This window comes from Mytilus californianus, unplaced genomic scaffold (assembly GCF_021869535.1).
Source record: "Mytilus californianus isolate M0D057914Y unplaced genomic scaffold, xbMytCali1.0.p SCAF_7, whole genome shotgun sequence".
Lineage (NCBI taxonomy): Eukaryota > Metazoa > Mollusca > Bivalvia > Mytilida > Mytilidae > Mytilus > Mytilus californianus.
In genome coordinates, this window is record NW_026262723.1 from 12,915,117 (window position 1) to 12,931,224 (window position 16,108).

Consider the following 16,108-nt stretch of genomic DNA (forward strand, 5'->3'; position numbering starts at 1 on the left):
AACAGTGATATTATGTTTATAGTGTTTGATTTGTATGTATTCATTGCACTTTTGTTTTCAAATTAAAATTTTGAAACTGATTATTGTTTTGGTAATAAATTAACCGTAAGTAAAGGAGGAGCGAAAAACCAAAGGGACGTTATATCTCATAAGTAAAAAGTAAATCGACAAAGCCATGGCTAAAAAGAAACAGACAAACAGGCAAACAACAGAACACAAAATACAACACAGAAAAAAAAACCTAAAGACTGAGAAACACGAACCCCACCAAAAACCGGGGGTGATCTCAGGTGCTCTGGAAGGGTAAGCGGACCCTGTTCCACATGTGGTACCTTTCATTTAGAAAGATTTAAAACTTAGTCATCATTAATTCTTGTTTATAGAAAGCACCTGTTATTTCGTCGCCTTTTAAATCAATTATTTTATAAGTAAAAGGAATTGTATTTAAAACTTTTTCAATTACAAATATTTCTTTAGTCCAACGAGTAGTATAACCCTTTTCAAATTTACCCTTCTTTTTTGTTATTCTTACTCTAGTACCTACTTCGAATTTAGGTTTTTTAATTTTCTCTTCTTTTTCTGGATATAAATTTTTATACACTGTTAATTCATTTTTTAATTTACTTGCTTCAACAGGTGTCATTTTAATTGAAGAATGTACTGTATTATTATAATTTTTAACTAATTTATCTAATATATCATAATATTTTAAAGTTTCATTAGCAGTAAAGTATTTATACATATGTTGTTTCATTGTTCCTATCCATCGTTCCACTACACTGGATTTTTCTTCATTCTCAGTTGAATATAACTTTATGTTATTATCTTTTAACAATTCTTTTACTTGTCGATTATAAAATTCGGATCCTTTATCTGACCAAATATATATTGGTTTTCTTTCTTTAAATAATGTTTTAAATGCTTCACTCACTGCTACTCCTGTTTTATTTTTCAATGGAATCAACCAACCATATTTACTAAAAACATCTATAACTGCTAATAAATATTTATAGTGTTTATTTTGTTTTGAATATTGTTGTATATCTATCAAATCAACTGCCCATGTTTGATCTATTGAATTAACATAAACACGTCTTTTAGGAAAAGATTTTATAACTCTATGATGTAATTCATCTGCTAATTTATTTGTTAGATTTGTTTTAGACATTTTTAAGTAACTAAAATGTTTTCTTAAAAAATGGAGGCAAAAAAGGATAAAATTTTATCCAAGCGAGAAGATTCATATAAACTTGTTTTGACAAAAGAATATAAACATAAAGCAAGTATTTATGTATTTAATTATAAAATTAGTCTAAAGGATGAAAAACAAGAAACATTTACAAATGCTTTTGACCACATGGTAGACTATTCCATAAAAGATTACCCTAATGGAAGAATTAAAATAGTACCTATTCATGAAATCATAATTACTAAACATAAAAGCTGGCCTATAAGAACATATAATACAGTTAAAAAGTTATTCATGGATCAAATGGAAAGATTATTAAATAGTGCTGAAGAATTAAATTTAGAAGAAGTTATTTTTGAAGTTACTATTATACCCAATAAAAGAGGAAAAGGTAAAGCTTTAAAAATATTAGATGTCATAAATAAAAGAAGTATTATCAAAATAAAAAATGATGATACAATATGTTTATCAAGGGCAATTGTAACTTTTTTGGCTTCAAATAAGTTATTAAAAGATTTTACAGATTCTCAATTAAAACACATTAAAGAGGGTAGACCATTACAAAAAAGATTAGCTGAAGATTTGCATGAACAATCAGGAGTAGAAATAAAAGAAGAAGGAAATGATTTTGAAGATTTAAAAGTTTTTGAAAATTATCTTAATATTAGGATAATTGTTTTTACATCAAATAGTGCAGAATATATTTTATATAGTGGCAATGAAGAATATAATAAACAAATATATTTATATTATCATTATGAACACTTTGACACTATAACAAATATAACAGGATTTTTAGCTAAACGTAGGTTTTGTAAAGTATGTTTAATTGGTTATACTGAACAACATACATGCAAAGATAATACAGTAACAACTATCAGAAAACAACATATTTGTGATAAATGTAACAAAACATATACAGGTAAAAATCACAAATGTGGTGAAAAAATATGTTTAATATGTTATGAAAAATACACGGAAAGTAATGAAGAACACTTATGTTATATGAAACCATCAGTATCAAAACAAGTAAAAAATAATAAATATATATATTTTGATTTTGAAGCAAATCAAGAAACAGGAATACATATAATGAATTTTTGTATAGCTTACGATTTAGAAAATATTTATTGTTTTAAAAATAACTATGTAAAAGTATTTAAATGTGATTTCAATATTGATAATTTAAACTTGTTAGAATTAGACATAGATGATTGTTTTAGTGATGTAGAAAAAATTAAATATGAAACAAATTCTGTAATAGACAACTTTTGTAAATATTTCATAAGAGATAAATTTAAAGACTACACTTTTATTTCACATTATGGAAAAGGTTATGATATGCAACCGATTTTAGGATACATTGTAAAAAATAAAATTGAACATAACATAATTTCTTCTGGACTAAAATTAACAGCTATATTTATTAAAGGAATAAATTTAAGATTCATAGATTCTATAAATTTTACATTATGTGGATTAGCTGCTTTCCCAAAAACATTTGGATTTGTGGGTAACAAAGGTTATTTTCCACATTATTTTAATACAACAGAAAACCAAAAATATAAGGGAATTTATCCTGATAAAGAATATTTTGGTTATAATACTATGACAATTAAAAATAAAGAATTATTTGATGAATGGTATAATAAAGTTAAAGAAAAAGAATTTAAATTCTATAAAGAAATATTTTATTATTGTCTATTGGATGTTTTAATTCTTGCCAAAGGTTGTACCTTATATAGAAAATTATTTTTAAATATAACCAATAATTGTATCGATCCATTTCAATATATTACAATTGCTCAATGTTGTACAAAAATATTTAAAACATTAATGTTGACAAATGAAACAATTGGAATTCACAAAAAGATGACAATTAAAGAAGTACATTCACAAAAATCAATACAATGGTTAGAGTATATTTCTTTAGAATATAATATAATGATTCAACATGCTAAAAGGGGAGGTGAAAAGAAATTATTCATTAATAATAAATGTTATAAAGTCGATGGTTATTATTATGATAGAGAAAATAAAATGCGTAATGTTTATGAATTTTTTGGATGTTATTGGCATGGATGTACAAAATGTTATAGTCCTGAAGAAATATGTAAAAAAGATAGAAATAAAAAAACTATGAAAGAGTTATATGACCAAACTGAAGAAAGACTTAAAACTATTGAAGATTATCTAAAACCAAATGTAAAAATTCATACAATATGGGAATGTGAGTTTGATCAACAAAAATATCCTGAAGTTGATCCACATTTAAAACCTATTGATAAAAGAGATGCATTTTATGGAGGAAGAACAGAAACTATTCAATTATACAATAATCTTTCTGATTTAAAAGGTAGATATGTAGATTTTTGTTCTCTGTATCCATCAGTAAATAAATATTGTAAATATCCTATAGGGCATCCTATTACATCTACAGAAATATCTGTAGATGATTATATAAAAAATAATTATTTCGGAATAATGAAATGTAAAATATTACCACCTAAAGGATTGTATCACCCTGTTTTACCTTATAAACAATTAACTAGTGATAATACACATAAATTACTTTTTGGATTATGTAGAACATGTATGAATAAAATATCTTTTAAATGTAAACACATAGATTATCCTACTTTAAATAAACATGATAAAATACATGAAATAAAAAGATGTAAAGAATGTAAAAATATTAAAAATGAAAAATGTATACATTCTGATGAGGAAAGAGTTATAGTAGGTACATGGTCTACAATAGAAATAGATAAAGCAATAGAAAAAGGTTATGAATTACAAAAAATATATGAACTAGAACATTTTGAAAAAACATCTACAGATATATTTAAACTTTATGTAGATACGTTTATGAAATATAAACAAGAAGCTTCAGGATGTAAATGTGATCCTAAATATTGTAAAAATGATTGTAAAAACGATAAAGAATGTAAAACAAAAATACAATACATTATAGATAATACTGCTTATGATCTAGATATTGACAAAGTTAAGTACAATTCAGGATTAAGATTTATAGCTAAAATATGTTTAAATAATTTATGGGGACATTTTGGTATGAGAGATAATTTTACACAAAAAGAATATTGTTTTACTTTAGAACATATAACTAAAATAGTATTTAATGAAAAATATAAAGATATAAGTACTATGATATTAGATGAAGATATTGTTTTAACAGAATATAAAAATAAAGAAGAATACTCTAAACCTAATCCAAGTGTAAATGTTTATATAGCTTTGTTTACAACAGCACATGCTAGATTAAAATTATACGAACTATTGGATATTCTTCAAGAAAGAGTTTTATACATGGATACAGATTCTTGTATTTATAATGATGATGGTTCTGAAGCTTGTAAAAAAATAGAAAGTATGATGGGAAATAAATTAGGAGATTTAACAGATGAAATTGTTTCAAAACATAACGCTAATCATATAAAACAATTTATATCTGCTGGTCCAAAAGATTATTCTATGAAACTAGATACAGAAAAACTAGTTAGCTGTTGTAAAGGTTTTAGATTAAATGCTGAAGTAGAAAAAAAGATTACATTAGATAAAAAAATAAAAATAGTTACTGATGAAAATGAAAAATATGAAACTGTTAAATATGACAACATAAAAATAGGAAAAGATCATCAACTTAAAACAGTTAAACAAGTTAAAGCTTATGATTATATGTTTGATAAAAGAATGGCATATTGTGAAAATGAAAATCTAATTAGAAGTTTTCCTTATGGATATTAAAAAATATATAATTTAAATTTTTATTTTAAAAAATAGAAGACTAAAAAATGATTGAAGCTTATACTGAGAAAGATGATCCACATGCTAAAGTTATATTAGGTAAAATAAAATTATCAAATTATCAGATATGTTGTTTAAGAGATGATGGAGAATGTCCTTTAACTTCAAAACAAATGGAAGTAATGGATAAGTATGAAGGTAAAAAGTTATCTAAGTTTCCTCCTGGTTGGGATGCTTTTATTAGACCAGATAAAGTTTATGAATATGTTTTTGAAAAACCATGTCCTGAAATTTAATTTTTTATTTTATTTTATTATTTCTCTATACCCCTTAAAACAAAAAAAGTACATAAATTAGAGACTCTAATTTTTATCAATTTTTTCTTATTTTTCCAATTTTTCATACAAACGTAAATTGTATTTATTTTTTATTTTAATTTCCAAACAATAAAACCAGTTAATACCATACCACCAACAACAAATGCAATCTCTCTATTTTTCTGGTATTCTGATGGAGTATAAAAATCACTTAATGTAGGTTTAGGTGATAATGAAGTTAATTTTTTATTCGTGACACGATAGTATAGTTTCATTGCTTGGTCAACATCATCAAAAGTCTGAACCGCATGATGTTCCTTTTGTAATTGTTCATTTATAAAATCTAATCTTTGTATTCTTTTTTTATTCCATTCTGATTGTGCTTTTTCTAATTTTTCTATAGCTTTATCATGTCTTATTTTCTCTTCATTTGCATTACTACCCATATGTGAAAATAAATAATTACTCCCTGAAAATGCAAAAGCATTTGTTATTGCCCCACCAAGCATCATTGTTAAAGCACTTGCCATTTTATAAAAACAAAAATTACTTCATGATATCAGCAGGTATAATACCTTGCTTAATCAACATATCTTTTGTTGCTATCGCAAGTAATATATCAATGGATAACATTACAACATCATTCATATTAAAATCCACTTTTGGTGCTGGCCTCCTTAATACCTTTTTACCTATTTCTGCATATCCAACTGTTAACAATGTTTCCACTCCAGCATGATATAACATATTTGCTATTTGTTTTCCGTCTTTTTGAGTTGTCATTTTAATGTACTAAATTTAATTAAATTCAAAAGGATCAATTTCTTTCTTTTGTTTTTCTGGTTTTGTTATTTCTTTAATCATTCTTTCTGGTTTCTTACTTTGGTTGTAAAAAAACAATCCCAATCCAACAATACTTATAGGAAAAAGTACAAATTTGTAATCAACTAGGGAACTGGAGTGTTTTTTGACAGAAGGGATATGTTCGTTTGATTCATAATCTGTTTCTGTATCAGAATCTTTTGTTATTTGTTTGATTTTTGAATTTTCTTTTTTTAATTTTTCCACTTCTTTTTTTCTCAATTCTGCATTTCTTATTCTTACTTCTGCACCTTTCTTACCAGCAGCTACTCTTTTTGGGTCTTTTGGTTTGGGTTTTTTAAATACTTCTTTTTTTTCTTCTTTGTTTTCTTTTTGTTCAGGATTTTCATTCATCATTTTTTATGTCATTATTTTCATCTTTTTTTCGGAAATCGAGCGAAGCGAGTGGTTCAATATGTCTTGCTGTTGTTAATATTGCAGTAAAAGGAGCAAGATACATTCCATATCTATAGTACAGTTCACAACATGTATTAGTTAAAGCATTATTGATAAAAGGATCTTCCTCTAAGTCTTGTATTAAAATTGGTGGATTAACAACTTTGAAAAACTTTGATACACCCATGACATATAAATTTATAAAAGAGTTTCCTAATGTCTTGGTCATACTAGCTCCCAATCTTGCTTCATATTTACAGTATAGTTTGTTTATTTGTTCTGTTGTCATTTTATCAATATCTGACAGTTGTAATTCTTTACCCAGATATTGTTTACTACTCCCACCAGCAACAACGGATGATAATCTTTCGCGTTTTTTTTCTTGAAGGGAACCGTTCACTTCGCTCGCTTCATCATCAATATTTATGTTTTCCACAATTTGCTCGCTTAATAATTCTTCAGCATTCATTTTATACGTTTCAAAAAACGGATATAATTTATTTTTAACTTTAAAAAAATTAAATACAACATATCCAACCAATGATAAAACTGCAGTGTTTGTTGCAATTGTTAGTATTTCCAACAGCATTGCTTTTTTTTATTGCTTATTTTGGTTAAATTACTTAAGAATTACTTATTTTGGTTAAATTACTTAAGAATTACTTAAGCATTACTTAAGCATTATTTTGCTTATTTTGGTTAAATTACTTAAGAATTACTTATTTTGGTTAAATTACTTAAGAATTACTTAAGCATTACTTAAGCATTACTTAAGCATTACTTAAGCATTACTTGAGAATTGCTAAAAAAATCAACTAAGTAACCAATAATCAGTAGGTTGATCTGTCTTTAATATTAATTTACGATGTTTCTTTTTTTTAAGTTCTTCCTTTATTCTTTGTCTTTCTTCCAAAGTAGGAATAACATCATTTTCTCTTAGGCAATTATCAAAACTATCTCTATCTTTTGTGTAGAACATGCATAACCATTTTGTTTGTTCTCTTAAATCTTTTAAAACAGAGTTGTATCTCTGTGAAATGACCCACACTGATTGTTCCGCATGTCTTCCTGAAAATGCAAGCTCGGACAGCATATCTTTTTTCTTTGTTAGTTCTTTTGTTGCACTGCAGTCATCAATGATATATAATGTTGGATGACCAGCATATTTTTTAAAGAACATTCTTAGTAGTTCTTGTAGCTTCTCTTCTTCATAAAGGGAACCGTTCGCTTCTCTCACTTCAACAATAGGATTAACAATTATTAGATTTTTTGTTTTTGGTTTTCTAACATCACCAATCCACCCACGATTTTTGTATGCTTTGTTCCATTGGATGGTTGGACAAAGTATGACTATATATTTGAAAACTCCACTATATTCTCCTTCTAATAAATCAAGAACAAACTCTGTTTTTCCACATCCTGTTTGTCCACATATAATAGCACAATGGGGATATTTTGGTAATTCATAAAGGGAATCGGAGTGTATCTCGCTCCGCTCGTTTGTTTCCATTTTTTAAGGGGAACCGCTAGTAATTAACTTCTTTAAATCTTCCATCTTCAAAATTAATTTGTGCATCTTGTATAACAAACAGATAAACATTTATTAATTTATTTGCTCCTGCTGTTTTAGTTATTTGGATAGTAATACCTTCAGAAGCATTTTCAATTCTTCTACCTGAACCGTGTAATGAGTTGTCATCTGTTGAACGTAAATCTAACCATAATGCATAATTAGTTGTAAGATATTTTTCTAATGTTGTATAGGATAAATTTAAATCCTTTAAAACTTCTTCTGTTGTTTTATTTCTTTTTGAATTTAAAGCAAAGAATTTATTTATTTCATCCCATTGTTGATATGCTTTCATTCCTTGACTGTATAGTTGATTTGGAACACCTTCTATTGTCATTTCTACTTTTGTTATGTTAGGATTATAATAAGTTTCGGTACTTGTTCTTTCAGGATCTTCGAACAACATTAGAATTCCTTTCATACTTCTAGCTGGAACATTTAAATTTATATTCCACAATGTATCAGATTTGTTTTTGGTTATTTTTCTATGTCTTAGTATTCTATCGTACAAAATAACCATCTTACCATTAACTTGTTGTCTTATCTGTCTTGCTAATTCTGCATCAGTAACCATATCAAATTCTAAACAAATGTTTTTGATTGTATAACTTGCAGATGTATCTGTTGATTTAATAACATTGCTATAATTATTAAATGTAAGTTCATATTCAAGTCTATCACCAAGACCTGCTTGATAAAAAGGCATATGAGTTTCTAATAGTTCAAAATCAAGTGGGATACAAAATCTTGCACCATATGCAGTTGCAATTGCTTCATCACCTATGTCTGATGCTTTATTATCTGCACCAACTCTGTGTTTTAACATGTTTGTTTCACCAATTCCTTGGTATGCCATATTTAAACGTTCAGATGTAGATTTCCATAAATCAACATAACAATGATAAATATCACTATCATCAATTGACATAATTTCATTTCCACTTATACGAATTGTTGTTTTTTTAACTATTGTTCTTCCTATGTTTTGATATATAGTTGCATTGTCGTCTGTAGATGTGAGTTCTATTTCAAATGCCAATCTGGTTGTTCCAGGAACAATAACATCATTATTGCTTAGATTGGGGAATCTCACTAATAGCTGTTGATTTTGATCAATAGTTGAAGGATTATTTGTTATTGATACACTTTGACGAATACCTTTCACACCACGGGGTTCTCTTATTTTTCTGTAAGGATTTAATTTGTTTCCGTATGCCGACATTTTTAAGGATTAAATTTGTTATAAAAATAATTCAATTATCACTGATACTAGAGTATTGATACATGTATAATTATTAGTCATACTAATAAAACTTATTAAATCTCCAGCCTTAACTTCAAAAGGTGTATAAAAGTTATTAAAACCGTGTGTGACACCCTTATCCAAACTCATTTTGTAAATAGTTGACTTATCATTAACAATCATCTTAATGGCTATAATATCTGTGCTTGTTCTTAAACTTACTAAACTAATACCCAATATTTGTCCTGGAAAGTTCATTACATAATAACCACCACCAACACCAAAATTAAACTTTTTATTTCCATGTATTGGACCATCAATTCCAGCATATATACTTATTATTTTTCTGTCTGGTTTATTTTTAATATTATCAACTATATTTTCAACATTTAAAACTCTGATGCTTAGGGCAGCGACACTCCGATGTAAATTTTTATCCTTAGTATCCATTGTTTGAAGCTCACTCTTCATATTTAATATTTCTTTTTCTACGTTTTTTTTTTTGACACCAAGTATGCTCATTTTATTAAATAAATTATATAACTTCTAAAACACAATTAATTGGTAAATGATTAATTATCTTGTTATTATTTTCATCTCTTATTTCTAATTTCAATTCTGTTATAACATCATTTACTAAACACTTATATTCCGGATGCTCAAATCTCGCTGTTATAACTTCACCAAACTCTTTATTTTCAACTGGAATAACAGCTAATAATTTACTTGGCTTACCATCAAGATAATTATAAGAAGTGCTAACTTGTTCCAAATGGATATATAATGATTTATGGATAGCAAAATCCACAAATTTGTTTCCATAATGTAATTCATTAGGTTCGAATTTACGTTTATTATTAAACCCTAACATATTTCCCAAACCCTTACTTATCCTTAACTCAGTAGTAGTGTTTAATGAAGCGATACCATTTGCTTCATTTACGGATAATACAATATTTTCTTTTTGAAATTCATCCACTATTTGTTGAAAACTATAATAACCATTCATAATCCTTTGCTGTTCCTCTCCGGTTTTTGTTATAAACCCATGATAAACATTATACCAACCTATGCTGTATCTTATAAATTTCAAACCAATACGTTTATTTCCATTTCTGTTATTTATGTATTGTTCTAAGTTTATTGTATTATCAATATTTGAAATAGTATGAAACATTTTTAATATAAAAAAATGATAACAAAAGAATTTAAATATAATCCTAATGTTTCATATAATCCAGGTATTAAATATTCTGAAAAAGATCATCAATTAAAAACAAATCTTGTAAATCAAACGATATTTGTAAATCAAAAAGAGAACTTTAAAACAGCTTTTCCTGATTTATTTCAAAACTATCAAAACCCATCAATACACACTAACGAACCATGGAATGCCTGGATTCATTCTTCATTTGATTGGTGGCAATGTCAGTTAAATTTTGCAGTTTGGTGTGCAAGTACAGGATGTGGTGTTTCTTATAATGATCATATACAAAATACTTCAAATCTTACAAAGTCTTTTTATATGTTTCATTTATATTATTGTATTGCCAGAATTTTAAAAGAACTTAAATCACCTTTACCAACAGATTCTTCTTTCTGTTATTACAAGAACCCATATGACAAAGCTGCATATCAGAAATTATGTGATGAATTTAATATTTCTCCAAATACAAATTGGAGACAAAAACTAGAATCATCATGTCAAGGATTAGGAAGTTTTGAGCAATATTATAAACCAAGTGGAGAATATAGACAAAGAAATAAAATTAAAGGACCTTTCTTTAGTACTCATGATACTATTAAGCATGAAAAAGATATAAGTATGGCTTGGACAACATTTATTTTAGATAACTCTAATGGGTTTACACAAGCAGGTATTGAACGTATTAATGAAAGTATTAAAATTTATGTATGGGCTTTGTTAGGTGCACAATCTCAAACAAAAACAAAAATTTTAAAAGTAGGAACAGGATTTGATGCACAAAAACAATTCTTAGCAAATGTACAAGATGTAATAAATAGTCCTATTGATTTACCCACCCAGATATCGAATTATGAAAATGTTTTAAAATATGCAAGAAGTAAAGTTGATTATGCTTATGGACTTGGTTTATATATGTCTCCCAGTGATATGGTTTTACAAATTGGAAGTATTGTTGGTTATAATAATAAAATTATAATTGCAACAGAAAATCAAACACTTGGGTTAAATGATGATTTAAATAATAAAAATTTTGATCATGTTGATTTTAAACCAAAAGAACCTGTAAAACCACAAGAACCTATAAAACCTGAAAAGCCTAAAGAACCAAAAATAGATCCAATAAAAAAAATTGAACATGAAGATCATGAAGATAATAAACAAGCAATAATATTTGTAAGTATTGTAATAGGATTTACAGCACTTTATTTTTTCAAATAATCTCTAGCAGCAGTAAACAATAAACTAACAACTAAAATAAGCAATGCCCATAAGTTGTTTGCAAACCAATTTACTACGTCTTTTGTTGCAGACAATAACCAAGAAACAATAGAACCTATAATACCTGGTAATGCAGCTGCTAATTTTCCTGCAAGAAAAGATAATAATTTTCCAAGATTTTTTAATTGTTTTTTTATCCAGTCTTGTACACCACCACCTTTTGATGGAGGAGAAGGAGAAGGAGAAGGAGAAGTAGTTCCACCAGTAAATGCTTCAACAATAACACCAATAATCATTCCAAAAGCAGTTAAAACACTAACTATTGTTATTCCTTGTTCTCTGAATAATGTTCTTATTCTTTCACCTAATGTTTTGTCTTCGTTTAACATTTTATGTATTGTTTGTTTAAATCTGTTTACTTGACTACGTAGTTTTTCTTTATTAATATTAATTACTTCTAGTCTTGCACTTCTCTCAGATTCCAACTCTCTTATTCGACTACTTATTCTATCTATTTGAAATTCATCATTGTATTCTTTAGCTTGTTCTAATTTGGCATTTTCTTTTGCTAAGTCTTTATTTGTTTCATTCAGTTTTGCTAAATTATTTGCAATCTCATCTTCCGCTGTTGTAAATGCTTTTATTATACCATCCATCTCTCTTTTTGTCATTTTTGTTTGTGTTTCTTCATTTATTAAAGATGTTCCTTGTTCAATAAATGAAGTTTCTATTTCTTTCACATATGTTTCTGCATTACTTGCTGTTTCTAATAATTCTTGTCCTTCTTCTTGTGTAGATATTTCTTGTAATGGAATTTCTATATTATCGAGTTCATTTAACATTCTCTGAAACCCTGCTCTACCTTCTCTTAAATTATCAGATATTTTATAATCATCTACACCTAAAACATCCCTGACAAAATTAACACCGTATTCTCTTTGAAGAGTGCTAAATTTATAAAACTTTAATACTCCTTTTTGGTAATATGTTAATGCAATATCATTACCTTTTTCATCTTTTACATATAAGATTTGTCTTCCCTTATGATTTTCCCCAACAAAAAAAACCTTTTCATTACGTATAGTTTCACCATTTTTTTTATAAAATTGTTTAATCATTTTTTTTGTAGTTTCTTTTTTACGAATTTTAACATCATTTTCTGATAAATCTCTTGATATTTCAAATTCCTTATTTATATTATTTTGAAACTCTTCATCATCTTGAAAAGACGTTTCTTCTTCTTCATAATCATCATCATAATCATTATTTTTAAACTCAGGATTATCAAACTCATAACCTCCTTCAGCCATTTTATTCATCTAAAATATTAGATAATAAACAATAAAAAGAACCTGTTAAAAACAACTTAAGATAAAAATAATTAAATTTTTTATTTAACATTATTTTTACATTTTTTACTAATTTTTCTTTTGTTTCTTCATCCATTTATTTAATTAAAAATTGATTCATAGTTTGGTGGATTTCCGTTATCAACTAAAATTATTTTATTAAAGAAAATCAAAGATTTTCCATTTTTTTTTTTAATTCGTTTTTTACTCTATTTTCTGTTTCCTCAATTAGTTTTTTTCTTTCATTATCATTCATTACTGTTTGTGTTTGTTTTGTTCGTATATTTTCTTTCATTTTGTTGTATTTTTCTAATTCATCTAAAATAAGTTTAAATTCATCTGCACTTATCTGTCCGTCAGTTAAAGATTTTGATATTAAATCTTTTATGCTGTTTAACTTGCATTCTGCCATTGTTTTAATTTCATAATGTTTTTTTGATTTTGTTGTCAACTTTCTTCTAATTAATTTAACTAGACCTCCTAAACTTCCACATACAACAGCTGCAATTTGTATGGGAAGTAAGATAGGAAAAGCTATTCCTATACCAGCTAAAACAACAGATGTCGAAATTAAACTTGTATCAACACCATCAGTAACATTAACTCCGCGTTTATATTTTTTGTATAGTGATTTACGTTTATCTCTCTCATTTATTAATGTTTTTTCTATTTCTGTTATTTTTTGTAGTCTATAATTTTGTCCATCTTCTATAGGTAATTCTGGATATAAATCAGGAGCTGTAGGTTGTTTCATTTTTTAAAGTAAAAATTGATTTTTTTTTTTTTCTCTTAAATCCCACAGAATTCTTTCTTCGCCTGTTCTCCCGGTTTTTTTATTTATTTTTTTTTTGGAATTTTTTTGTTGTTTTTTGGGTGTTTTTAATAACGTTTTTTCCAAAGTAAAAAAAAAATTTTTTTGGGAGTAAGAAAATTTTGGTGTTTTTGCGTTTTTTTTTGCTTTTTTTTTATGAAAATTTAGGGCTCTTTTACTTGAAATGAGGGTAATTTTTTGGGGGTCAAATTTTTTTTTTTGGAGGGGGATATAGGTGTGTGATATTGTGTAGCAACATGTAAGAATCAGTTGCAGTTGGCTTAACTCAAATTATCGGTTCACACGAGGCACATTAACGACTAAAATTAAAACATTAGACACAAAGCACTGATATAAAAGTATTCACAATTAATGTTTCTCGGAACCTACATAGCTCACCTAACACCGAAGTAGAAATTTGTGAAGAATAATTATATAAGTATAACAGGAAATGTTTATTCAGGGCTTAAAAAAGAACTTGTTGAAAGAAATAAATGTTTGCCGTAAGAGTCCTTTTCAATGAAAAAGCCCCTTATTGATGAAAGGGGCCATTGTCTGAAAAATGGTAGAAGCAACAGTAAAATTCTGAAAGCAATGACTCCTTATAGGAGTCAACTGTCAATTTCGTCAAGACGATTCTTTTTTTTTTATCTTTTCATGCAGATAACTTTTGCTCTTTGAAGTTTCTCTCTACCTATTATAGTTTCAGGTTTTTAAGATAATATCAAAAGATCGCGGAAATTGGTAAAAAATGTCATTTAGGATCAGTTATCCCTATAAAGCTATACTTTTTTTCACTTTGACCTGATCTTGTTTTAGGGATCATGTAAGCTATTAACAGTGTCTCTCCGTCAATATAGTTCTCAAGATAATAAACAAATACGAAGAAAGGATTACATTGTTTTTTAAAGACAATAACTGCGATAAGGAGTCGACTAAAGATTGATTCATTTGTTGATTTTGGCAAGCTGATTAATGATTTTGATGTTCACAGTTGCTCTCTACATATTATATTTTAATAATGTCAAAAAGACTAAAAATGAGAAATGTTTTCTTAAAGGCTGGTGACTAATATAAGGCGAAAACGGACGATTTCGGTTTTTTGACTTCATTGTAGACCTTGTCTAGGTGTTCATAGTTTTTATAAAGTTGCTTTTTAATTATTATAATTTACAAGATTATAGTCAAAACGCAATAAACGGTTAAAATTGGATGTCATTAAAGGGTAACAACCCCAATAAGAAATTGTCTAATGATTTTTGCTTGGAAGACATATTTGTTGATCTTGGCTTATTATTGTTTTCATATTTTAATGTTTCTCTCAATATATATTCTAGTTTTCAAGAGTTTGGGTTCGAGTACCCGATGAAACAAAATCCAGAAAAGCGATTTTGACGAAATAAATAAATAAAATGTTTAAATCATAATAGCAACATTTAACCAATTGATAAAAATCGACATTTAAGGGCAAACACTCCTATAAGGAGTCATCTGAACAGAAATGATAAACTCACCATTTTTATACTCAACACAAACGGCTCTTGTCATTTCTTTCATCATATCAGTAGCGAAAGTCATCGCTTTACACTTCTTTGCCTCTTTACAAAGGGCTTTACTCATAAAATGCCTGCAATACAATAAGGGAATATCAACGTTAAACCATGAAGAAAAAAAATAAAATAAACCGGAATATGTGCACCCCCTAGTACATCATGTCTGGCTAGTACTATCAAATAGTGTGTTCACATGTTCAAACATGTAAAGCACACTGCGATATCAAGTTCAAAACCAAATTTGACTTATATTAAAAAATCACATCACAGTGAACATGTGTAATAAAAGTCATATTGATGTGACAACAACTACTCGTTAGTATAAAGTACAGTTAACTCTCGTTGTCTCGAACTCGGTTGACTCGAAATTTCGGATGAGTCGAAGTTTTCACGTGGTCCCGAACTTTGTTCCATATAAATGTATGTAATTCGACTCCTGATGAGTCGAAATTGGATGAGTCGAAATTTCGGTTGAGTCGAACTAAATTTACGATCCCAAGGTTAACAAAAGCATTCAAAATTCATTATTTATCTCGAACTAATACACATATGTCAAAACATGACCTCCGGCATTTAAATGGATTGAAGAGTTAATCTGACAATACACGTGTAATTAAATTTCCAGT

At 27.3% G+C, this 16,108-nt stretch overlaps 1 protein-coding gene across 1 annotated transcript in view; it reads right to left on the reverse strand.

Annotated features, from left to right (window-relative positions):
• Positions 1-16,108, reverse strand: part of LOC127709088 (uncharacterized) — a 29,155-nt gene that overhangs the window by 3,504 nt on the left and 9,543 nt on the right. The window contains exon 3 of the mRNA XM_052214440.1: positions 15,444-15,556. Coding sequence (XP_052070400.1) covers positions 15,444-15,556 — 113 coding nt within the window. The remainder of the gene's footprint in view (positions 1-15,443; positions 15,557-16,108) is intronic.